Source organism: Heterocephalus glaber, unplaced genomic scaffold (assembly GCF_053883595.1).
Source record: "Heterocephalus glaber isolate CG9 unplaced genomic scaffold, H.glaber_assembly_v1.0 deba00001465, whole genome shotgun sequence".
Classification (NCBI taxonomy): Eukaryota; Metazoa; Chordata; class Mammalia; order Rodentia; family Bathyergidae; genus Heterocephalus; species Heterocephalus glaber.
Window position 1 is genome coordinate 1,010,070 of NW_028258312.1, and position 23,841 is coordinate 1,033,910.

Genomic DNA, 23,841 nt, shown 5'->3' on the forward strand with positions numbered 1-23,841 from the left:
GCTGCCCCAGAAGCCCAAGAGAGGACCCTCCCCACCTTGAGGTTCCAGAGGTGCCACAATTTGCCTTGTGCTTGGGGTGAGGGTGCCCTCCAGCTGCAACACCTCCCCCTGTTCCCTGCTGGACACCCCCCTTCGGCAGAGCCGCCTGGAGAGATCACAGGCAGCCACATGAAAGGGAATTTTCCCAGGCAGAGATGCAGTTGAAAGCTGCCTCCCTCCACCCCCATCCACCCCCGCTGTGCCAGGCCAGGCTGCTGAGCCCCTGGTGCTCCAAGGGAGCCTGTGACACCCGGGAAAGGGCTGTGGGTCAGCAGCCCCCCTTCTCCTTCCAGAAACAATGGCAGAGACAGCCCATCTCCCCCACCTCACCACCCACTCTGCTTTAGAGGTTGCTCCTTCCTTTGTTCTGAAATTGCTTACCCACCTGAGTCAGGCTCCAGCATTGTCAGGAAGTCCTTCTTTAAGTCTAGCCTCATCTCCACCAGGGCAAAGCAGCTGGGGGAAGGCTCCAGTACTAGATAGATGGGGCTCATCCTTCATCCTGGCCTGTGATGTGTAAGAAAGGGCAGGCAACTGCCACTTCTTCCTGTTCAGTCTGCCCCGGCCTCACCCATGTGGCTGTGCGGTGTCTTCCCTAGACACCCAGCCTTTGAGGTCCTATACAGCTTGTATCAACAAACCTTTGGGATGGAAGGAGCAATCAAAACCAGGGACACCCCCAGAACTCAGTCTAGGAACCCTCAGGCCTCAAGAGAAATGGAGGGTGGAGTCTCTGAGTGTATGCACTAGGCACACCCTTGGAGCCTGGGCCAAAACTCTCCCAGGGGAATCATGTCCTTGGCTGGGGCAGTACTGGATCCTGCCATTCGAGGAAAAAGCAGGTAGCCCAGGGCTGTACCCTCAAGCCTGCAGGGCACTTGCCACTGATCTGGCCTGATGCATCTAAGGGTACAGAGAAGATGGCCAGGGTGAATGAAGATCCCAAAGGTCCAGGTGTTAAGGAGTGGGGTCCAAGCAGGTAGCTGGGGTGGTGCCAACCCCCTCTGAATGATGACCATTTCCATCCTCCTGCTCTCCCCGCTACTGGATCTAGAAAGCTGTCTTCTCAAGATAACTCCACTCTAAGTGCCCTTGGTTTGTCCTTCTTTGCCACACAACCCCTACCCAGCAACAGCCCCCAAGCCAGCCCCCCAAAACTGGAGAGCAAGCCAGTGGTGCTTCGTGACACAAACATGCATTCGTTTTATTCACAAAACAGCCTGGTTTCCTAAAACAATACAAACAGCATGTTCATCAGCAGGAAGCTGGTCATGGGCAGGGGGCCCTGGGGCCACAGGGGGCCCCTTGGGCACCCACCCCCACCGGCAGGGGATCACGCAAAGCCCTTTCTTCTGCTGCCATTAGCAAGGCCCCAAAAAAGGACTTATTTTCTCTAAGGGAAGTAGCCAGGATCGGAAATATCGAGACACAGGCTCACCAGATCTCAGTGGATAAACGAATAGAACTTTCATTTTTCCAAAACATCACTGTTGGAGTGGGGGATCCCAGTCAGGGCACGGTGGAAGCACCATGGCTGGCCTGGGCCTGGGGATGGGGTTGCTCCCTCCCTCCAACAAGCTCCTGCCAGCTCGAGGATGGGTACAGAGGGGCTTCTACACGGCGCCATCAACATTCTCTTTATAAATGTGAGTGGATTCTCCAGGCAAACTATGCACTATTTTCATGGTCGGAAAGAATCAAAGGAAGTTTAAATGAGGGTGGAGTTAAACTGTGCTAAATTACAGTAGTGCTTATTAGTAACTAGATTTCAAAAGGTTACAGAAAATTTACATTCTCTACACAAAAACAGCATCTCCTGCACAGACAACATTGACATCGACACAGGAAGGAGACTGATTGTCCATTCTTTGCCCAGGAAGTCTCAGTACTTTATAGATTCGTCTTTACCTCTTTTTTGTTGTTGTTCTTCCAAAAAAGCAGTTACATTTTCTTTCTTTTTATACTAGGGATGTGGAGATGTTAAAACGACAACAAAAAATATATATATAAAAACAGGAATGAAATCTGAGAGAATATTTTTGGTTCTAAAGATGGGTGCATCCATTTGTCTTCGCCCGAATCCCTTGCCGGAGACCACGCGAGCAGTGACATTGCACGGAGAGGGCAGCTTTGGGTTCCCGCCGCCGTCACTGAAACCACCGGAAGGCGGCTCCCGTCGGAAGCATCACCTTCTGGCGGGGGCGGGAGACAAAAACAAGGAAAGAGTTCAGTCAGGGCCCCAGTAGGCCTGGTGCAAAGACGTTCCCCGTGGATGGCCTCATGGCGGTAGGATGGGCATGGATAAAGGCAGCCACCCCGCAGAGTTCCTGCTATCCTGGCCCGGACAGGCCAGAGGAGAAGCTGTGACCTGCTGGAGGTCCCTGAGCACCCCGAGGCCTCCTGAGCCACTGTGCCTAGGAACCCTCCTTCCAGAGAGGCAGACCCCTTCCCCTGGCCCAAAGGCACCAACACCAGGTGGCTGTCTGTTTCTGTCAAGTGAACATGTGGACTGGCTATGTACACGGACATGTGGCTCATGCTGCACTAGGCTTCGCAGTGCTCGTGGAGCAGCTTCAGAAGAGGAGGGACGTCTGGTGTTTAACGAGCAGCTGTAGCTATAACGGCAGTATGCATACTGGGCAGGTATGTGCATGTGTGTCTACAGTGGAGGAAAGGGGGTGCCTTTGTTCGCACATAGGCAAATAAACACATGAGGTCTGGGGCTTGGGAAGGGGGTGGCCAGCAGGCCACAGCTGAGCCACTGTTGTTTTCCAGCCGTTCTGGACATTTGCGTCAAGCTCTCTGGCAGAAGGGCAGGGACATCAAGTTGAAAAGATGCTTTGTAACCAGGCCTGGCATTCCAGCTAAGTCACCATGTCCAGTGCACAGGGACAGGCCCTGCCATAAGGGCGGACAGAAAGCAGCACGGGAAGCTCTATGCCTTCTCTAAGTCAAACTCATGGTGGACAGGTCCTTGCCTATTCCCCAGACTTATGGTCATTCCTAATCTAGGCCCCAAGATATGCGAACTAGGTGCACAGAGTCAGGGTTCTTTCAGGCCTCTAAGTAGAGCATTCAGCCCTAGAGCATCAATACCCTTGGGTGGCCTTAGGGAAAGGCAGGGCTCAAGGGGCAAGTGAAGGGCTTATCCTCAAGGCCATAGGGTCTGTAGGACAGAACTTCTCAAATGGGCCAGGGGATAGTTTCAGAATTTTAGGTCATGGACTGGATGCTTTAGGGCATGTCTGAGAGTCAGAAACTTAGGCCCTAGATGGGAATTTCAATACCTGACCCAGACCCCAGGAGGGGCACCCAGATCCCAATGCTAGGCCCTTGCAAACTATGGCCTATTGGGATCTCAGGATTTGGCTTTGACTTTTAGGGCAGTGAACTGGTGTCTAGAAGCCAGAGCCCCAGATCCCATGACTGGGTGTGCCCCTAGACACCCAGGCAGGAAGGGTGGGCTCTGGGGCTGTGGGGTGGGTTTGGACTGCCAGACAGACGCAAGAGCCCACACACCTCCCTCTAAGGTGCTGTTACCTCCAGAGCAGTGGAAGGCTTCTTTTTGAGTTCCTCACATTTTCTGAATTTGCAAATCTGATGGCCAGTCTTTCGGTTCCTACAACTGCTGCACTGCTCACAGTTGATGCGCCGCCGACAGGGCGCACACATGCCACAGCGTTTCCGCTTCTTCTTGCCCGAGCTGATGGCAGAGGCCAGCTCTCCCTGCATGGGGTACTCGGCCAGGCCAGCCATGTGCAGCGCACTCTCAGCCAGGAACACGCCTGCTGGGGTCATGATGAAGAGGCCTGGGTTGATGGGGAAAGCGCCCAGGTAGGGGAAATCGGACTGGCCATTGAGGGCTTCAGTGCCCGCCACAGCCTCCATGTCAGGCAGGCCTGCACCTGCCTCACTCATGAGTGGGAGGTGCTCCTGCACCACGCGCTTCAGCATCTCCGTGGACTGCGCAAACTGCTGCAGTGTCAGCTGTCCCTCGGCTGCCAGCTCTGTGGCCCGCTCTGCCTTGCTCAGTAGGCTGGCCACAGCACCACTTTTGTGCTTTGAGGTAGGGTTGCTTTTGTCCACTGCCATGGCCGCCTCGAGGTCGTGACCATTGGCCAATAGGGCGGCCGCAGCTGCAGCGGCCTTGTCAGCAGACTCTCCGCCCATCATGCTGCCACCACCACTACCACCACTGCCACCAAAGGAAGAGTAGTGGGAGAGTGGACGGGAGCGACGCAGGCTCTTGTTGAGGGGTTCGCTGATGATGCCACTCTTGTTCCGACGCTCAGGGGGTGGCGCGTCATCCGCCACCAAGGCTGGCGTAGTGGCCACCACTGCTGTACTCTTGTCTGTTGCTCCTGCCTTTGGGCCACTGCTGCCGTTGGTGGTGGTGGTGGTGGTGCTGCTCCTGCTACTGCTGCCGGCATCCTGGGAGCCACCACCGAGGCTCGACATGGTGGGGCTGAGGCCCAGGTCCCGCTGCTGAGAAAGCCTGCCAACTGCCAGGGATTCACAGACGAGCGCCTGGCCCTGCTGCCCACAACAGAGATGCCTGGTGGCCCTCGCTGCTCAGGGCAGGCACATGGTCGATGTCCACGTGGAAGTGTCTTTACTCTGTTGGGACAAGAGAGTACAGGGTCAGGGGAGCAGTAAATCCTTCCTCCTCCAACACTGCCACCATCATCACCTGTACTGCCATGGTAACAAACCACAAAGCGGATGAGGCATTAAGTACCAAGCCTACCTTAGATGGGAAATAAATTTTTTTTTTCAGATGAGAATTTTTAATTTGTACTATCTCAGTTAAGACTTAGAAGAATCCTATAAAGAAGTGGTTGGTAGTCCTCCATTTCATAGATGAGAGAAACAGGAAAGGAGTGCTGGAAGGTATAGCCCAAAAAGCCTGGGAAGCTGCTCCTGGATCTCATTTAGAAATTTCCAGGACCAGGGATTTAGCTCAGTAGTGCCATGCCTGCCTTGCAACTACAAGGTCCTGAGTTCGATCCCTGGTACCAAAAAAAAAGAAAGAAAAAATTTCTAATACATATCAGTTATTTCAAGCCTCTGACAAGTCCTATGAGTGAAGGCATCTGAATGCTTTGTTCAACTCAGGGTCTGTCAATACAATACAAAACCTTGAGGAGCCATCTCCCTTCCTGCTACGGGGCAAGGGGCACTAGCCCAGAGGATAAGCCTTCGCCTGTGAGGGGGTGAGGCCAGGAGGTGCACACCAGTAGACAGTTCCTCTCAGCTCCCAAATCTCACACACCATCATCTCAGACCCCATTCTTGTCTCGACCTGGGCCTCTGACAGCTCCCAGATGAGGATAGGGCAGAGGCCTCACAAGGCCTGCAGCATGGGGCCTGCTGAGGTCCCAGAGGGAACCAGAGAGCTGCAGTAGATTGCAGGCAGGAGAGGGTCTTGGGCTGGGACAGGCTGCGACCAAGAGTGGATGTGACCCTCAAGGTGCTCCTTGCTGGGACAGAGCCTACTGCACTCAAGCCCCAAGGTGAAGGCACTGGACTGGAGCTGCTGGCAGTTTCCTCATTGGTCTTGGCTGTCTAGCATCCCTTCCCTGCCTGCCTGCTGTAACCCAGCAGCCCCCAGGAGAGGGCTGGGAAGGCAGGGCACAGTCCCTCAACAGCTGGTGGCTCAAGGGGGAGGCACACATCTGGTGAACCCTATCCCGCCCTGAGCTTGTGGGAGGGAACGTATTGGATCTTTGTCTCGAGACAACCCCATCATTCCCCAGTCTGGCTGCCCTAGCTGCTCAGCCAGTCTCATCAGATCTTTTAGTCCAGCCCTCTTCATTTACAGTCTCCTGCTCCAAGACTGCCAAGGAGTGGCCCCAAAGAGGGAAGGGGCCGTGTGGCCAAGGAAAAAGCTCCAGGGTGAATTGACTGGCAGGTATACACAGCCAGACCCTCCCTGGCCCTCCACAGTGGGCACCAGCTCACCCTGGGCTCCCTAGTGAAAGCAGTTGGGTGAGGAAGGGCTGGGCAAGCTGGCAGAGGCACCAGGATTGACCCAGGAAGGCCTGGTAGCATCCAGGCTGGGCTGGGGGTCAGAGACACAGTAAGTGGAAGGAGATCACGTGGCAGAAGTGTCACTGTGTTGTGTAACCTCCAAAGGCCAAGCCCAGACCACATCATCAGCCCTCTTCAGAGACTGGTGTAACCCCTCCAGGCATGAGTGACTCTGGCTAGGTGTGGGGGACCAGGGCTCGTGAGATCAGGGTGAGAAACCACTAAGGTCCCGGTTCCAACTCCTGCTCCTCCAAGCTCAACTACTGTGCCCTGGACCCTGATCCGGCAGCCCCAGATCCAGGGAAGGGGAAAAGGCAGCGGACTGCCCAGTGGAGAGATGGGGAGAGGAGCAGTCTGTTCCCCAGCCCCTATGTGCAACCCCCACCTCTGTGGCCTGCTGGCTGGTGGCAGAAATCGATAGCTGCATTAACGCTGCTCTTGCTCTGCTGCTCCCTCCCTCCTCACAGCTCCAGGATCTGGCTCTGCATGTGGGGAGGGCAGGTCAATTAGAAGTCAGCTCCCTCCAACAGTCGGCCTGGCCTGTGTTGGTGCAGGGCTGGCGCTCTGGCTGAGCCTCTGCTTGTGTCTCCATCGTGAGTCTCTCTTGGTGGGGAACAAACCTCAAGTTCTGTCCATCTCTGTCCCTTCTTGGAATTTCTCTGATCTACTTTTCTATCCTTCCTCAGGGACCATCTACCTGCAGCCCCCAGGTCCTGGGACGTACTGAGCTTGGGACCAAAGATGTGACATGTCACTGAACAGGTGCTGCAGTCAGAACACTGTGGTTTGTCAGCCTCAGAGGTAACTGTCCTCAAACTCACATGTAGTCCTCATGGCCTGGTCCTCAAGCTCGTTCCAAATCTGTCCCGTACCTGGCTCATCTTCTTCAGATCAGATCTTGGGAAAGCTGATGCCTTGGTCCCAGTGGACCTTGGAGCACAGGCTCCATCTGCCCTATTCACAGAAGGGGAGGACACAGAGGTGACCTTCTCCTAGGCTACAGGACACACAGCAACCCCTCCCAGGCCAGGAAGGGCCTGGCAGTGCCCAGGCAGCAGGGGAGGAGCTGGGGCTGCGTTGAAGCGGAGCGGGAATGAACGGGAGGGAAAGCTGGCGGGCGGCGGCGGGCGCATCCATCATCGGCCCTGCCAGGAACGCATCCAGCCCCCAAAAAGAAATACTGCGCCTGAGGAGGGACAACAAAGGGCTCCGTTTCATCAGCAATGCGGAGCCAGCGCCCCGCCGCCCCGCCAGCCGCGGTCAGCCCACAAAGGACCCCTTTGTCCATGCAGGAGCCGGGCGGCCGGGAGCTGGGACCAGGGGCTGACGGGCAGGGACAGAGCTCAGGGGGAGGGGGAACAAGTCATAGAGAGCTGAGGGGCAGAGGGGGACAAGGGGGCAGAAGAACAGAGACAGGTGGTGAGGACAGAGAATGGTGAGAGAATTCGAGGGCTGGGTCAGAGGAAAAGGAACCTGAAGAGGAGGGGTGAAAGGTCAAGGTTAGAGGACAGAAGGTGGAGAGGGGGCCAGAGACCAGCATGATGGGGCTCAGAGAGAACCAGGGACCCAAGGTTCAGGAACTCTCGGGTCAGAGAAACATAGAAAGAGCCCTGGGGGCAGAGTCCCAGACCGAGGGGCACAGGGGCCAAGAGAAAGCAGTTGGACATGGCCACATGGGGAGGGTTGGAGGGGGGACCAGATGAGACCTGCCATGTCCAGTCTAAGGCCTAGGCAGGGGATGGAAAGCAGGAATGGGAAGCAATGAGTTTTGGCTTCAGGGCTCAGGCACTGGGACCTAATACCTCTTGGGGCTGAGCTGAAACTCGGTTTGGGGAAAGAAAGGGAGAGTCACAGAGACCTACCCTCCTGGCAGTGGGGACCACTCCCCTCCTCTACCCCCAGAAGGCACAGACTCTGCTCCTCTCCCAGGCACGTACAGATCCGTCCCCTCCACCCAGTACCAAGGTTGACACTCAGGTTCCTTTAACTACTCAGGTATTTACTGAGCATCTACTGTCCCAGGTTGGTTTGACTGACTGACTTCAGTATTGGGGTCTGAATCCATGGAACACTGAGCTACACCCCCAGCCCTTTTAATTTTTTTAATTTTGAGATGGGGTCCCCCTCAGCTGCCCAGGTAGACCCTGAACTTGGGATCTTCCTGCTTCAGCTTCCCAAGTGGTTGATATAGGCATGTGCCAGGGCACCCAGTTGTCCCAGTGTTCTTATGCTTAAAATAGAACTGAAGGCCTGCATGATAGCATACAACCTGTATTTTCAACACTTGGGAGGCTGAGGCAAGAGTTTAAGGCCACTCTGAGGTACACAGCAAGTTCAAGGCCAGTCTTTACTACATAGCAAATAAACAAATAATAATGAACAAATAAAACCATCCCAAGGACATGAAACCTATTACCTAACTTCACAGATGAGGAAACTGAGGCTCACTGAAAAGTTCAAATTGTCAGCCCAAGGTCAAAGTGGCCAGTAAGGGTAGAACTTAAGCCCAGAGCCCAAGCATTAGGCATACTGCTCTGTGACTACCTCATTCTACCTGTGCAATTAACAAAGTGGCCCAGGGCAAGGTGGCCCAGTAACCTTGTTATTCCCTTAACCCAGGACTGTTACCAAGCCGGTCATCTCTCCAAGGTCAAGCACGAGCTGTCACACTCCAGGAGAGTGCCCCCATCTGGGGGACTTGCAGATGCAGACAGGAACCTGGAATGTTGGGCCAGTGACATCATAATACCAGCTGGCAATGAAGTCACCAGAAGTGGTGGCAGCATCCTCACTCCACCTTCAGCCCCAGAACAGCCTCACTTCACTTCCTGCAGGACTCTGTCCTGAACCCTACAGGCCAGACAGCACTGGGCCGGTTTTCTACCCAGGGGACGGGATGGTGCTGTGTGTATAGCCATGGCCAAGGGTGTATCCCCACTTACCAACAGCAGCCCCATGCTCTGTGGTTCTGAGGGGCCAGGAGAGAACACAGATCAGGAGTGCACAGGAGCTGGGCTGGAACAAGAATGACTGGGATGGGCGTGGACCTTACCAGGGGAAGGGGCTGCCAGGCTGGGAGTTAAGAACAGGGAGATGTTACAGAAGGGGGTGCAGCCTGAAATGTTACTAAGAAATGGGTGCAAGGTGTGGCTGTGAGCTTGGCAGGCTCCCAATTGGGTAGGGCCTTGAGGCCAAGGGCAGGATTTTTTAAAAGTTTTATTGGGGTGCAGCTTACATGCTATAAAATTCACCCTTTTTATAAGGTATAATTCAATGATTTTGAGTAAATGTTTATTGTATCTCATTTCTTTTGAGACAGGTCTCAGTATGTTCCAGTCTGGCCTTGAACTTGCTTTGAAGCCCAGGCTGTCCTCAAACTCATGATCCTCCTGCCTCAGTTGCCCAGAGTGCTGGGATTACAAGTGTGTGTCACCCCACACGGCTTGAGTAAAGTTTTAGAACTGTGCAACTACAAAGGGCAGGGTTTGCCCAAGGCATCCATCCCTCTACTTGCTGACTAGAGCAGCCTTCCAGGCCTGTCTGTCAGCAAATGGAGGGGAGGCCTCCTGGAGGAGGTTGTGTCTCAAGATCCCAAGGAACTGGCCTGGAGGAGCCCACCATCACCATCGTCCAGATGGGCTTGCTTTGCAGACCCTGGCCTAAAGCAACAGTTTCCGCACACTCCCTCAGCTCCTGATAGTCCCTTCCCACCCCTCTCCCAGCCCTCTCCCACCCACCTTGGCGGGCTTGTCTCCTTGACCTCCAAGGTGAAACAGAGAGGATGCCATCCAGGCTGGTGGTGGTGAACTTAGCTGAGCAATGTGGGGAGGAAGGGGGTGTTCTGTCTCTGATTTCCATGATTCAGCCTGGGGAGTTTCCAGAGAGGAAAAAGCCCTGCTCAAGCCCGGAGATGAACATCAGGACACTGATCTTGGGAGGCAGGGAAAATGCTGCCCCAGCCAGAGACCACAGAGCACAACCCTGCTACGGATGGACAGATGTACACTGGCACACTGACCACTGCACACACACAGCAGGTGGCCCGGGGAGAGAATGCTAGGGGCTCGAGACTAGCACCTTGTGACCAGCTGCCATGGACAGAAAGGGGGACTGCACTCATTCTTCCCTGACCCTCCTGTACCCCTCCTCCCAGGGCAGGCACCACCCCTAGGCCTGAAACATGCTGCTAGATGGCTAGAAAGACACCTGAGTGTATGGGCTCTGTTCTCTCTACAGAGCTCCCCAAAGCAGCAGGTCAGCCCATTCACTGAGGCCCCAGGGAAGGGGTCTGCTCAACCTAGGCTCCCAGGAAAGACAAGGAAACCTCTGATAGACATGTCCTTCCTCAGTAGATACCTCCCTCAGCCAAGCTTCTTCCCTCAAAGGCTCAAAAAGATCTTTGGGATATGGCCTTGGAGTCCCTTTCCCCATATGTCACACGGGACCACAAGGATCAGTTTATGGAACCGTCCTCTATGCCAGATACTACATATTGCTAAAACCCCTAGTCTGAAGGGAAGTTCTGGTACCCTATATAGAACAGGCCTTTTTTTGGTGGTGTTTGGGATTGAACTCTGGGCCTCATGCATTCATGCTAGGTAAGTGCTCTGCCACTGGGCTACCTCCTCAGTCCTTTTCTGTGTTTTTCTTTCTTTTTTTTTTTTTTGAGACAGGGTTTCACTATGTAATTTAGGCTGGCCTTGAACTCATGACAATCCTCTTGCCTCAGCCTCCCGAGTGCTGGGACTACAGGTGTGTGCCACCATGCCTGGCCTTAAATTGGTTTCTTGAGACAGGGTCTCACTATATAGCTCAGGCTCATGATCTTCCTGCCTCAGCCTCCCAATTAGCTGAGATTACAATTACATGTGCCACCATGCTCGGCTTACAGAAAGCAATTTGATAAGCAGTTATGATGTAGAGAAAACAATGTCCTGCCCTCTGGGATCCCCCAGGATCTTGGATTAAATGTTTCCCAAAGTGGTGATGTCTGGGCTGGCACCTATCTGAGCTCAGAGCCCATTAACTATTTAGGGCTTCCCCCTCCTGGTGGCTCACCATAGGACAAGCGAGAGAAAGAATTCGAGAGGGCTCCATCCTTCCAGGGCTCCTGGCTAGGGCATCTGTGGAGGTGGCAGCACATGTCAACAAGAGTGGCTAGGAAGGGCCGGGGATTTAGCTCAGTGATTTTGCTGCCTGCTGTGAAAGCGCAAGGACCCGAGTTCGATCCCCGGTACCAAAAAACCTCCCAAAAACCAGCAAAGAGTGGCTGGGAACTGGAGTCCTAGGGTCTGTGTTTGTGGCTCTGCCCTGCGCTCACTGACTGTGGACTTGAACCAAGTCCTTCTCCCTCACTGAGCCTCAGTTTCCAATCTGTAAAATGAAGAGTGGTTCTTATTCCTCATCCCAAACTGCAGGGACTCACGATCTCATGAGGCAGATATCAGAAACAAAAAAAGAGATTTCAAATGGCAACTCCCCACCCACTCTGCAACTCTCAGAAAGTCTGAAGCAGCAGTGGTATGGTCTGCAGGTAGGGAAGCACACATGAAGAGAAGGGTTTTGAGCAGGGGTGAGCCTGAACCCCAGATGATACAAAGCTTCCTGCGGCAAAGGGCATCCAGCCGTCCCATTCATTTCCCCAGAAGACATGACAATAGCAGACCTAATAATGGCATCACTCTCTATCAAGCACAGTACTAAGCATTTTACATGCATTTTATCACCGGATTCTCTCTACAACCCTTTATTATCCCCATTTTACAGATGAGGGAACTGAGGCTCAGGAAGGTAATGTCACTTTCCTAAGATCACAAGATCAGCAGGTGGTGGAGCCTGGATTGGAACTCAGGTCTTAATGACTCCAGGGCCTGGATCTCAAGATACGGGCCAAAGGCTCTAAGGCACATGGAGGGACTTCAGTGGATGAGGCTTAGTTCAGCTTTCAGCTAGGGAGAGCCCTGAGTTTCCCATGGGTCATTGGGGTGGAACTAGGCTCTGGGTAAACCACACTAGGGCACCATTGCTGAGAAGTCTGCAGCTGTACCCCAAGGCCCAGGAAAAGACGGGAAGGGGCTGCGGGTGGGCTGGACAGGCCAAGCTGGGCCAGAGCTCCAGGCATTCCGGCAGCCTCCGCAGGAAGCAGAACGGGACGGAAACCGGCTCCTGCCGCCTCCCCCAGAATCCTGTGGGTAGCCCAGCCGGCTGCACAGAGGCCCTCTTTGTGCCTGCCCCAACCCGCCACCCGCGGCTGGCCCGGAGTTTTGAGTTTCCTGGGGGGTGGAGGTTCAGCCACCACTGAGCCTCCAGCTACCTCCCCCCCTCTTGGGGGCAGTCACAGCAGTCCACAGCTGGAGGAGGAAGTAGATGGCCAGGGCAGCCCCAGAGACCCAGGGAGGCTGCAGTCTGCCCACATCCCATTCCTCCATTTACACATCCTAATCAGAGACTGTGGAGCCAGCAGTCATGCCCCTGAGACTGCTGCCTCTGGTGACAGCCACCAAGCTCATCGTGACCCACCCAGACCAGGGCGATACATGTGGCGGGGGTGGGAGCGGGGCGAGTGCATCTGTCCTCCCACCATTGCCCACTCAGCAAGCAGAGGCTTCCTCTCGATCACTTCCCAGCATTTCAAGGGACAAAGGCTCCTTGGGTATACAATTGCTCAAGAAATATGGGACATTTGGGAGTCTTGGGTGTCATGAGGAGCAGCACTATGTACAAACATATTTGTGTCGACCAGGAAGTGTGTCAGGCAACTGCATGCCAGGTATGTGCCTGTGTCTAGTGGGTTGTGAGCTCGCCTTGGTCCATGTACAGAGTTTCAGATATCACCCTCTATGGCCTGGAGCACTGCTGTACACACAGGGTTTATATACCAGAGCAGGTAGAGGTGTCTGGCTGTGAGATGCCCACCATTTGCCCAAGTATAAGGTAGAAGGTCTGTGCTAGCCACACTTAGGAATGCAGACACCCAGAGCTGTGCACAAGTACTGTGGTTTGTTTACAGGGTGGGTGGATGTATTGGGTTCTTCTGGACAGTGTGTCACCCTGTATTTGCCGCGAGAACACCAGTGTGTGCACAGTGTGAGTTGTGTCAAGGGCTCTGGGAGGTATGTGAGCTGGGGCCTAACTGGGTTGAGGACAACATGGGTAGTAACTGGTGCCAGCTTCCAGGGTCCCTATGGAAACAGGAAGCTGCTAACAGGTGCACCCGGGCTGCCCTGGGGGTTGGGCTCCACCCAAGTTCACTGTGTCCCCCTGAGACCAAGTCACAGTTCCACTAGCTGAGAACCCATCCAGGCCATGAGGGAGGCACCGGTCTTGTCTGCCGTTCAAGGTCCAACAGCTCTGGCCAGTGTCTGTGTGACTGCCTGGCCTGAGCATGGACAAAACTGGAAAACAAAAGCCCCCCAGACGCAGGCCCTCCCTGCAGAGGCGTGGGGGAGGCAGGCAAGAGGAGGGAGGCTGAGGGGGAGGGAGGGAGGTGTCGCCGCAGCAGCCCCGGAACACAAAAATAATGAGGCGAGTGGGGCCGTGGGGCCGAGCCGGCTGGTTCCGGAGTCGCTATCTGACCTTGACAGATGCCACAGCTGGGCGCCTGGAGAGGAGCCGCAGCCACCCGCCACCACTGTGCTGCAGACGCCCCCTACACACCCCCCAGGCCAGGGTCGATGGAAGCTCAGGCAGGCCAGCCACAGGCAGCCCCCCACCAGGCAGGAGCTGGGGGACCTCAGTGCACCGGGGTGGGGGTGGGGCCGCCAAGGGAGCCAGGCAGCAGCAGGGTCTTCAGAGGGTGACCAGCCCTCAGGTGTGGTGCATGTGTGAGAAACACAGAGCTTGCCATTGTGCCTCTGTAACGGATGAGTATGTGTAAAGGGAATCAAACTGTGAGCGTGGGTGTGAGAAAGATTGTGCTTGTGTGCTGTGTCCTTGGGTCACACAAGGCTGGGAGGTATGGACTAATGTTCCTGAAATGGTGCAGACACATCACTCAGGGGTGGACACAGATCACTGCCCCACCCCCTTCCTGAGGCACAGCTGTCACAGCTGTGCAAAAGTCACGCTAGGGCTTGAGGTGGAGTGGGGGACAAAGAGAGCCAGAGCCCTCCCTGAGTCCTGTCGATTGTAGACCCAAGACAGGTGCCCCACAGCCCTTCCTGACCTATACTTTCTCCCACTGTGATAGTCATGTCCTGGGCTCTCAGTGACGGGCACAGGGCTAGGCACCGCCACTCTAGGGATGACAGCAAGGGACGAGGGTGCAAGCTGCAGGAGGGGATGCTGGGCTGGAGGTGGATTAGCAATTCCGAGCACTGGCTGCATAATTAAAAAATCATTACGGCAGGCTGGCGGGCGGGCAGAGTGTGAGCTCACGCTTGGAGCAGGCGGGGACACAGCCATGGCACTCCCCCTCACACCGTTTCCCCCAGGAAAAATCCCACCTGCTAATATAATTATGGAAAAACACAAGCACGGAAATTCTGTTTCAGCAAACAACGTGCCTGAATGCCCAGGGACTGCCTGGCCCCCAGCACAGCTGGCAGGCTAGTAACTGGCCCCTAAGGCCTGTGCAGCCAGGCAGGCTCTGTCAGCCCAGCCTCTGACCTCCACACCCTCAACAGCTCCCATGAGAGGGGAGTGAGCGGTATAGAACATCCAGCTCCCCAAATTCAAATCAAAGAGAAAATGGGCTGGTCCTGGTTGTTTACAAATGGGATAACTGAGGCTACAGACTCTGCATAAGTCACTGTGTGTTTGCAAAGCTGAGAGGTGGCTCCCTCTCTTCTCTGCCTGAGATAAGCATCTCTGTCCCTGAGACTGGAAAGGACCTGTCCTAGCCTTGTACCCCAGCACCCTCCAGAGCTGTACCTCTCTGTAGGAGTGTGTATGGACCCCAGGCTCCAATCCAGACACACAGCATCCTGGCCTCGTGTGGGGCACAGGCCCCAGAAGGGCAGGAACAGCCGCCATCACCTCAGGCCTGGAGCGGGCAGCAGGCAGCGGGCGGTGTGGGGAGGGAGCCCGGCCTAATTAGTCTGCCCGGGACGAGGGCGGGTGGGGAGCAGACGCACAGGCACTGCCGCCTCTAGGCGGCGGGGAGCCGGGAGGCAGAGGCGCCCGGAGAGTGGCAGGCAGGCGACCTGGGAAGGCCTGGGCCAAGGAGATTCCAGTGAGCCCGCCTGCCTCCCCTCACTTCTCGGTGCCACCAGGCGCAGCAATTAGAGGCTTTCAAAGTTTGTCCTTAATTGGTTTCATTTTTGCCTCATAAATGATTCATGGCCCCGGAGGTCTGGGAGGCAGAGGGAGAGGCAGGGGAAATTTGGGGAGGCTTTTGCCTGGGACCAGCTCCCCCACACCTGAGACAGGGGAGGGGGCCGTGGCCCCAGCCCAGTGGATGAGAGGGGCCAGAGAAGCCTTGGGCAGGTGGGACCCTGAAGCAAAAGTAAAAACCCCACAGCCTCTTCTTGGAGCACTAATTAGAAACTGCAACTTCTCTTCTGCAGACCAGAGCTCTGAGTCCAGGCCCAGCCACTGCAGCTGCTGGACCCTGGGAGCATGAATAATAATGCAGTGATAACAAAATAACAGCATTGTAGTAGCAATAAAGATGGAAAACACTTACTTTTACTAGGTCCAGGCACCAGCCAAGGACAACGTAGGTATTACCCCTTCTAACCACCCCTTTCCCCCAGCACTTTGGGGACAGGTTCTGGATCTGTTTTACAGATAAGAAATAGGCTCAGAGAGATTAAGACCTGCCCTCTGACCCTCAACCTGATGCCAGACATCTTTACCCCCAAGCTTTCGGGGTACAAGGCTCAAGGCTAGAGATCAGGGACACTGCCAGCCAAGTGGGTCAGGATTCGAGGGACCCCATGAAGTCTGGCAGTGGTCCTGATGTCTGAAAGAAGGCCCCTAGAGGGCACCAAGTGGCTCACACCCATCTGAGCCAGGCTAGCTGTCCCTAGCTGTTCCACAGGCTGTGTGAACTTGGCTAAGCAATGTCCTCACAGGACCTTAATTGACCCATCTGTAAAATGGGAACACAGAAGCACCATGGCCCACCTAGAGAGGACACAATGCTGGGCACTAGGATACAGAGAGGAGATGCCAGAAACCTGACCCCAGGGTGCTCTCAGCCTCAGGGATACTCAGCTAGGGCTAATGTGCTGGGGTGGGGGGCAATACCAGGGAGGTGGTGGTGAAAGCTTCTTCCTTTTGATCCCAGTACCCAGCCCACACAGGGTGCTCAGAGAGTGAGTGTGGCCCACTTATCCAAGGCTAGAGGTCAGACCTTGAAGAAACCCAGAATTGTGGAGCACATTAGATTGATGTGCAATGTAAAGTACCCAGTTCACCCTGCCCACGACGGTCACTTTTATTCTGAAGAGCTATGGAAAGTAAAGCCTACAAAATCAACTGTAGCACCACTTGGCTTCTGGAAATCCTGGAGGCAAGGGAATGAATGAAAAAATCCTGGAGAGCTAGGAGTGGTAGCTTGTGCCTATAATTAATTCTCAGCACTCAGGAGGCTGAGGCAGGAAGACTGTTTTGAGTTCCAGGCCAGCTGGAACTACCTAGTGAGTTCAAGGCCAGCCTGGACTATATAGCAAGACCCTGTCTCAAAAACTCAAAATAAACAAGTTGATTTAAAATGAAAACCTTAGAGGGCCAGGAATTTAGCTCAGTGCCACCGTGCCTGCCTCTCAAGCACAAGGTCCTGAGTTCGATCTGATCCCTGGTACCAAAAAAAAAAAACAAGACACCTTGGAGTAGGTGGAGGATGGATGGACTGATACCCTAAGTCAGGGCTTGTGGCTCCTTGCTCTTGGGTGTCTTAAACACACTGCCACTCCCTGTGGCACTTTTCAGCATCTTTGTCCCAAACACATGTACCAGGTTCCCTCTCTAAAGCCCCAGTGGCCTCTTAGGCCCCTGCAGCAGCACAGTCCCAGGCAGCTCCCTGTTCTCCTACAGAGCCTGCCTCCATCAGACAGTGAAACAGGTTGGCACGAGAGACTAGACACTCAAGTGGCTACACCTCCCTATACCTCACACCACAGCCTTCTGAATGGCATGTGATTACCCCCATTTCTGAGGTCAAGAAAATGAGGCTAAGAGAAGCTTAGAGACCTGCCAAGACTACATAGCTGTGGTGGTGGTGGGGACCCAGGCCCAAAAATCTGCTGGACTTTTGGGGTTTTTTGGTACTGGAGATCGAACTTGGGACATTATGCTTGCAAGGCAGGCGGCAGCACCACTGAGCTATAGCCCCAGCCCTGGACTTATTTTATTTTTATGACGCTGGGGACTGAACGCAGGGCTTCCTATATGCTAGGCAAGTGCTCTACCACCCGTCCACAACCCTAGCCTATCTAAGGAGTCTATGTTTCTCATTTTGGTGGCCTCTTGGGGAACCAGTATCCCAGACCTGTCCCAGGGCTGGCCACCTTTTGCCCCTGCCCTGGCCCTTTTTCTTTTCTTTTCTTTTTTTTTGGTACTGGGGATCAAACTCGGGACCTTGTGCTTGCAAGGCAGGCAGCAGCACCACTGAGCTAAATCCCTGGCCCCCGGCCCCTGGCCCTTCTTTTTTTGATATGGTCTCACAATATGTAGTTCAGGCCAGTCTTGAACTCACTATGCAAGCCCTCCAATTCATGGCTACACTCCTGCCTCAGCCTCCTGAGTGCTAGAATTACAGGCGTGTTCTTCCAAAACCAGCTCCAACCCTGATCCTTTTCTCCCTGTCTAGACAAAAGACTGCCCACAATCCTGTAAAACTAGGATTGGCACAGTTGAAGCTTGTGGCTAGTGACCTTGCAGGAGGCCCAGAGGTAGTAGGACGTTCCCTATGTACCCTGAAACCCCTGGCCACGGGGCCTCCTGCCTCACCCTAGCTGAGAACTGGATAGGGTGGTAGAGGAAGCCCTCCATTCCTACACGGGGAACCACAAATGTCTGTGATGGGCAATGTGGGGAGGAGATGGCAAATGGTGCCAGGGGTGACAGGTTGGACAGGAGAAGCTATATTCTGTGGTCTCCTCCTCAAGGAATGGGTTCAATTTTAAACACCCTGGCACACTCACTTGGGAGTGGGCTGCCTGTGGGGTTCCAACAGCTGGGGTGTTCATTCCTTGGGAAGAAAGCTAAGCCTCAGAACCTCCTGCCCCACCCTGCTGGAGGACACAGCTTCTGGACCCAGCAAGTCTTTTCCATGGGCCCCACTGTGCCCTATCCTCTTGTCCTCTGCGAAAGACTTTGGGAATGGGTCTAGTGGTTTTCCTTGCGAAAGGGAGTTCAGAAAAATCAGAAAAAACACTCAGTGGTCTATGTTAGCTGGAAGCTCTTGAGCCACTGGAATCAGTGGACAGGGGAATCAGTGAACTTTGTAAGACGCAAGTTCATCCTCAGCAGGTCCAGCCAACAAGCTCCGCCCATGTGCCCGTTCTGGGCCCAGAGACTGATCTGCCCTTTGTTCCTCACTGCCCAACTACCTATCTCAGGGCTGCTCATCCAGGTCTCTGGCGTCCCTCTGCAGTCTGCCTAGGAACCCCCACATCTATGGCGACGGGTCAGTACTAACGTCCGCAAGACCAGCCGGGCATGGAGCCCACCACCTCCAGAACCACCAATTAATTAACTTTTTCAAATTAATTTCCCAAGCAAAATTCCATAATTACATCTTCCTCTACCAGCCCAAGCTGGGCAAGCAAGAGAACCCACACAGAAGTGGAATGTGGGTGAAGGGTGACCATACCAGCCCCGGGACCAGGTCGGGGAGGCCACTGGGGGTTTGGCTTCACTATGGGCGGGTATTTGCTTCTCATTTTTGATGCTGTCTGGGAAGGGATGGGGCTCAGAGCCTAAGGCCCCTTAGCCAGAAGGTAGGGAGTCAGAGAGATCTAGCTCATCCTGCTGCCCCCATGCCCCCCACCCTGGTGGCCCCAAACCACAGCAGGGCCTGGCATGGCCCAGTAGCAGCACAGGTGCTGCAAGGCTGAGGAGGCCACGGCTGCAGTGTTCTAATTTCCCAAAGGGGCTGAGATTAATTAGCTCACACACAGGCGCAGAGAGAGAGAGGAGAGCGGGAGCAGGGACAGGCAGCGGCAGGCGAGGAGCTGGCTTGCGCTCCCCACTGCCCGCCACCCGCACCCAGCAGGCAGTCAGGCGGCCTTGACAGCCTGGGTGCTCTGAAGGTCAGTGGCCAAGCTGGCTGAGCCAGCAGACTGGCACCGTCTCCTTCCCATAATCCTTAAGACCAAGGCTGGAGGGACAGGAACAGGGAGGACAGCGTGGGGGAAGGGGGAGGATTGTTGCCACCACCATCTTGTCTCATCCTTACAGCAGCCCAAAGAGGCACCACGGTTCTCCCATTTCACAGATGAGCAGGCTGAGGCTCAGACTGAGTGGTTCAGTGACCAGCCTAGGTGACCCAAGTTTCGGACAGTGGAGGCGAGCCTGAAATGCAGGTTAGCCTAACCCTGCTCCCTGGATCTGTGTGCCACTGAGAGGGGAACCTGGGGTCTGTCTGTGGGGAATGGACTTACCCCAGCCCCCGAGAATGTCCAGGGTAGAGTCAGTTAGCCATTTCACAGATGAAGAAACCGAGACCAGAAAGGGGAAGCGATCCAAGGTGGGGACCAACCTCTACAAAAGCCAACCTGACTCGGGGACCTTCAGTGAGTGGCCCCCCGGGGCCAGGTGAAGTTCAGGGCTCTCTTTGGCTAAAAGGCAAACTGACCAGAGGATGAGGAGCAGGGAGGCCGAGGGTCACTGTGGCTCCTCTGTGTTCTGAAGAAGCACTGACTTAAGGGAACTTTCTCATTTACTGTCTATAGAGCTCCCCAGAGATAGAAAAGGAACCCTCAAGAAGGTGGGGTATGCGGAGGTGTGTGACCTTTAGCAGGCCCCTAGGTGGCTCTCATCAGCCTAGAAATCCAGTTTCCCAGAACTTGTCCACAAAGACATCTCTGAAACTTCAAGGGTCATCAAGCTGCACCCCAGGGCATCCCGTGCCCCCCCGCCCCCAAGTGAGACAATCCTCCTGCAGAAGCCATGGCTAAAGGGGCTCACCCTTTTGCCTATGGTGGTCACACCCAAGGAGTACCTCCAGGTAGACAGCAGAATGCCCAAGACAGCAGTGGGGCCAGGCATGGTGGGGAGGGGTCAGCTCAACTATGGCCATTATTCATCATATGCAATGGAGGGCTCTTCTCAGGCACAGGCTCAGGCCACATTAAGGTCCTGTTGGGCTCTGGAGTGAGAGTTCCTCTCTACCTGCTCTGCAGTCTCCAGCTTAGAATAGACTGCCAACAAGTTGCTCAAACCCTGCTGAACCCATGTCCTGGGCAGAATGCACCAATGACAACCTCAACTGGACAGGGCTCTGGAGGCAGCGTACATGAAACCATTGGTGCAGAGTTGGCATGCAGTAGGTGCTCAACAAATGATAGCTGTGTTGTTATTTTTTTACTGTCACCATCTGCCAGCATAAGTGTCAAGCACAGGTCAGGCTAAGGGTGTCAGATGACCTGGGCTGTAGCCCCAGTTCTGCCTCCATCTGCCTTTTAAACTCTGAGCCAACCCCTCACCCCAGTTTCCCCAGTCCCAAATACAGAGCAGTCCCCTTGCCCTCTAATCTGCAGGCCCACAGGTAGATGTGTTCTCAAGTTTAGGAGGGGAGTAGAGCCAGCTTGCCAGGCCTGCACCTCCTCTTCTGGCCACAAGGAGAGCTCACTGCACAGCCGGCCAGCCCTTCCTCCTACCTTCCCGGCCCTTCCCACAGGCCAGCTTGCACGGTACCGACAAACCCTCCACACAGACACAGGCCGCGTCCCTTACCACCATGCAAAGGCCCCATTTGTCACCTGGATGCTCCTGTCCAAGTATATCTTTTTTTTTTGGAGACAGGGTCTTGGGCTGGGGATTTAGTTCAGTGGTTCCACGGCCTGCCTCGAAAGCCCAAGGTCCTGAGTTCAATTGCCGGTACAAAAAAAAAAAAAAGAAAACTATTTTAGGGGCCGGGGATTTAGCTCTGCAGTGACACCGCCTGTCCCGCAAGTGCAACATCCAGAGTTTAATCCCTGGAACCCCCCCCACCAAGAAAAAAATATGCATGGACAGGGTCTTGCTATGTAGTTTAGGATGGCCTTGAACTCACTATGTAATCCAGCCAGGCTGGCCTCAAAACAACCCTCCTGCCTCAGCCTCCCAACTGCTGGGACTACAGGTGTGTGCCACCACGCCTGGCTCCCTCCAGTATGTCTTGTTATGGCCTTACCATGTGTTGGGTTGGAAAACAGAAAAAGCCCTAATTATAGCTGGTTCTTTTTCCTCTCAGTGTGAAGTCTCCAGCAATTTCTCCAAGTATCCTAGGTTCTTCTACTCTGGGCCCAACCCATTGCCAGCTTTCCAGGCCCCATTCTAATTAATGACTCCCATATTTTGGGATGCTACACCCAGAAAAATTTCAGCTTTGGCAGAGCAGATGGGGGCGTGGATACATAGGGCTGGACTCCCCCTGGAGATCCAGGTGCAACAAAGTACAGATGAGAACATAGCCCACCATCTACTTTTTGGTTTTTTTGCAGTGTTGGGAATTGAACCCAGGCCTCACATGAATTAAGCATGTGTTCTGCTGCTGAGCCACGCCCTAGCACCTACCATCTACTTTAGGTCCTGCAGCTTTAAGACAAAGATGAAAGGCCGGGATGTAGATTAGAGGTAGAGTGCTTACCCAGCATTTGAGACCTTGGGTTCAATCCCCAGCACCACCACCACCACCATCACCACCAAAAAGCAAGCAAGCAAACACGCACACACACCACCCCCCCACACACACACACGGTCAGAGAGACTGGAAGACTGGCCCATAGTAACACAACAAGGAGTGACCTGTCCAATCCAGGGGGGTGTCCAGTCTTCCTGCCTGGCCATTACTCCGTTTTCCTCAGGAGGCCCGGGCCTCTCTGTCTTCCTTGACCACTGTCTAGGCCTTAATGGAAGAGACTTTCATAGCCAGGAGGTGGGAGCCTACCTGGGCCCAGAGAGTGATCTACACCTGCGTGTTAGGAGACAGGATCCAAAGCCTTAACCATCTTTAACCACCATGAAGCCATCTCCATCAGATTAAATTCTCTTACCTGAAAAATGGCTTGTTCTTCAGGACATGGAAATGGGTATGCCCCCAGTTATTTCTAGTCCAGGGAAGGCAGGCCCCAACCTCAGTGGAGGACAAAGACCTACAACTATGCTTGGCTCTTGAAGGTTTCCGTCCAACCCAGCAGCCCAGGATCCCTATGTCCCCAGGCTGGCTCTATACCCAAGGTGCAGGGATATAAACTAAGAACAAGAGCTATGGCCAAATCCTAAGTCTCAGGGCGCTGACTGCATGGTGGGTGTGGTAGCCCGGATAATGAGGGGCTTGGGAACCAAGGGGACAGAGAAAAGCAGGTGCCACGGTGACCATGAAGGGCATATTCTCCTGGGACACAGCCCACCTGGTCAAAAGGTTTCACTGTGTGCACAACCGCTGCCCCTCCATCCTTTCAGAGCCCACCTCGAGTGAGAAGAGCAGCCAGCCACTCAGTGCTGCTAGGGAAATCAATTTTCCATGGCATTCTTCCTCCAGCCTTTCCTCTTCCCAGTTCCTCTGCATCTCTCTCCAACGTGCCCTCCTGGGCCAGAGCTCTTCATACTGGAGGGCAAGTGGGTTCATACACAGAAGTTGGTGATGGGGGAAGCCCTTACCCCCACCACCTTACAGAATCAGACAACACTATGGCTGAGGGTTCCAACAGGGTGAATGGAGACCTAACCACCTGAGGAGTAGGTGTAGGTGTGTAGGTGTGTGTGTGTGTGCGCGCGTGCACACACGCACTCTTGTCAGGTCAGGGCCCCTGGCCTAACCCTATGGTCTCATCTGGGTATGGCCCGAGGAACATCATCTGAACCTGTGACAGGATGGAGCCTTACTGAGCAGTGTGCGCACTCTGTGGGGGTGAGTGTGGCCTTCTCCCAGGTGTGCTGTGTGTGGCTGTGTATGTCCGTTCACCCAGGAGCATGCCCACATGTGTGCACCAGGGGCTAGGGCTGAGAATGTGCCCCTGGAGTGCCCACATGAATGACTGCATCTGTGGTGCATGTCATTGGGTGTGCTGAGTTGTGTAGAATTATGTGTGCTATGAGTGACTGCTTCTGTCCTATGTGCCCCTGGGTGTGCCGTGTGGGGTGCCTGAGTGTGTGCTCTGCTTGCCAGGCCACAGGGCCTTGTGGGGCTGCTGGGGATGGGGTGACTCACGTCTCCTGAGCTAATCCTGCCACCCGCCTGCCCAGCTCACCCTGCTCTGCTGGGCTCGTGGCCGCCAGAGCAAAGTGGGGGGTGTGGGGGGAGCTCAGGCAGACTCGGCAGGGAGGCTGGCTTGATAAATAACCTGCTGCTTCCCCAGGCCTCAGAGAAGGGAGGCTGCCTTGCCTGCCTGCCTGCCTAGAACAGGGAGGGGGAGATGAGACCCGCAGCCCTGGCCTCCAGGCTCTGGCTGCCCTGGCCCCCATGGCCCAGGCTGCGGCTCCGGTTCCTGTTTCATCGAAACCTGAGCTGGGAAAAGCCTATCGGGTCATCTTGCCTGTCCCGACGGCCGCCAGGCCCAGGCAAGCTGCCCCTCAGGGAACAAGCCCGCAAGCCTGGCCGCCCAACCAGTGGGTGGGTGGGTGGGTGGGGGGAGGATATTTCTGTCCAGACTAAATGCAGCTTCAGGCCTCTGTCTGTGC

The 23,841-nt window shown here is 54.8% G+C and overlaps 1 protein-coding gene across 9 annotated transcripts in view; it reads right to left on the minus strand.

Moving 5' to 3' along the window:
- Nucleotides 1–1,218: 1,218 nt before the first annotated feature.
- Nucleotides 1,219–23,841, minus strand: part of Cxxc5 (CXXC finger protein 5) — a 34,964-nt gene continuing 12,341 nt past the window's right edge. For 3 of the 9 annotated variants that reach the window (XM_087180797.1, XM_087180798.1, XM_087180796.1), the window contains exons 2-5: nucleotides 22,631–22,768; nucleotides 20,940–21,041; nucleotides 3,580–4,656; nucleotides 1,219–2,231 (exon numbers count right to left, since the gene is read on the minus strand). In XM_087180797.1, the coding sequence (XP_087036923.1) occupies nucleotides 2,187–2,231; nucleotides 3,580–4,497 (963 nt within the window). In that variant the 5' untranslated portion in view covers nucleotides 4,498–4,656; nucleotides 20,940–21,041; nucleotides 22,631–22,768 and the 3' untranslated portion in view covers nucleotides 1,219–2,186. Of the gene's footprint in view, nucleotides 2,232–3,579; nucleotides 4,657–6,890; nucleotides 7,024–20,939; nucleotides 21,042–22,630; nucleotides 22,769–23,841 lie in introns of all 9 variants that reach the window. The other 6 variants (XM_021255912.2, XM_004841847.4, XM_004841845.3 and 3 more) reach the window with 3 other exon arrangements.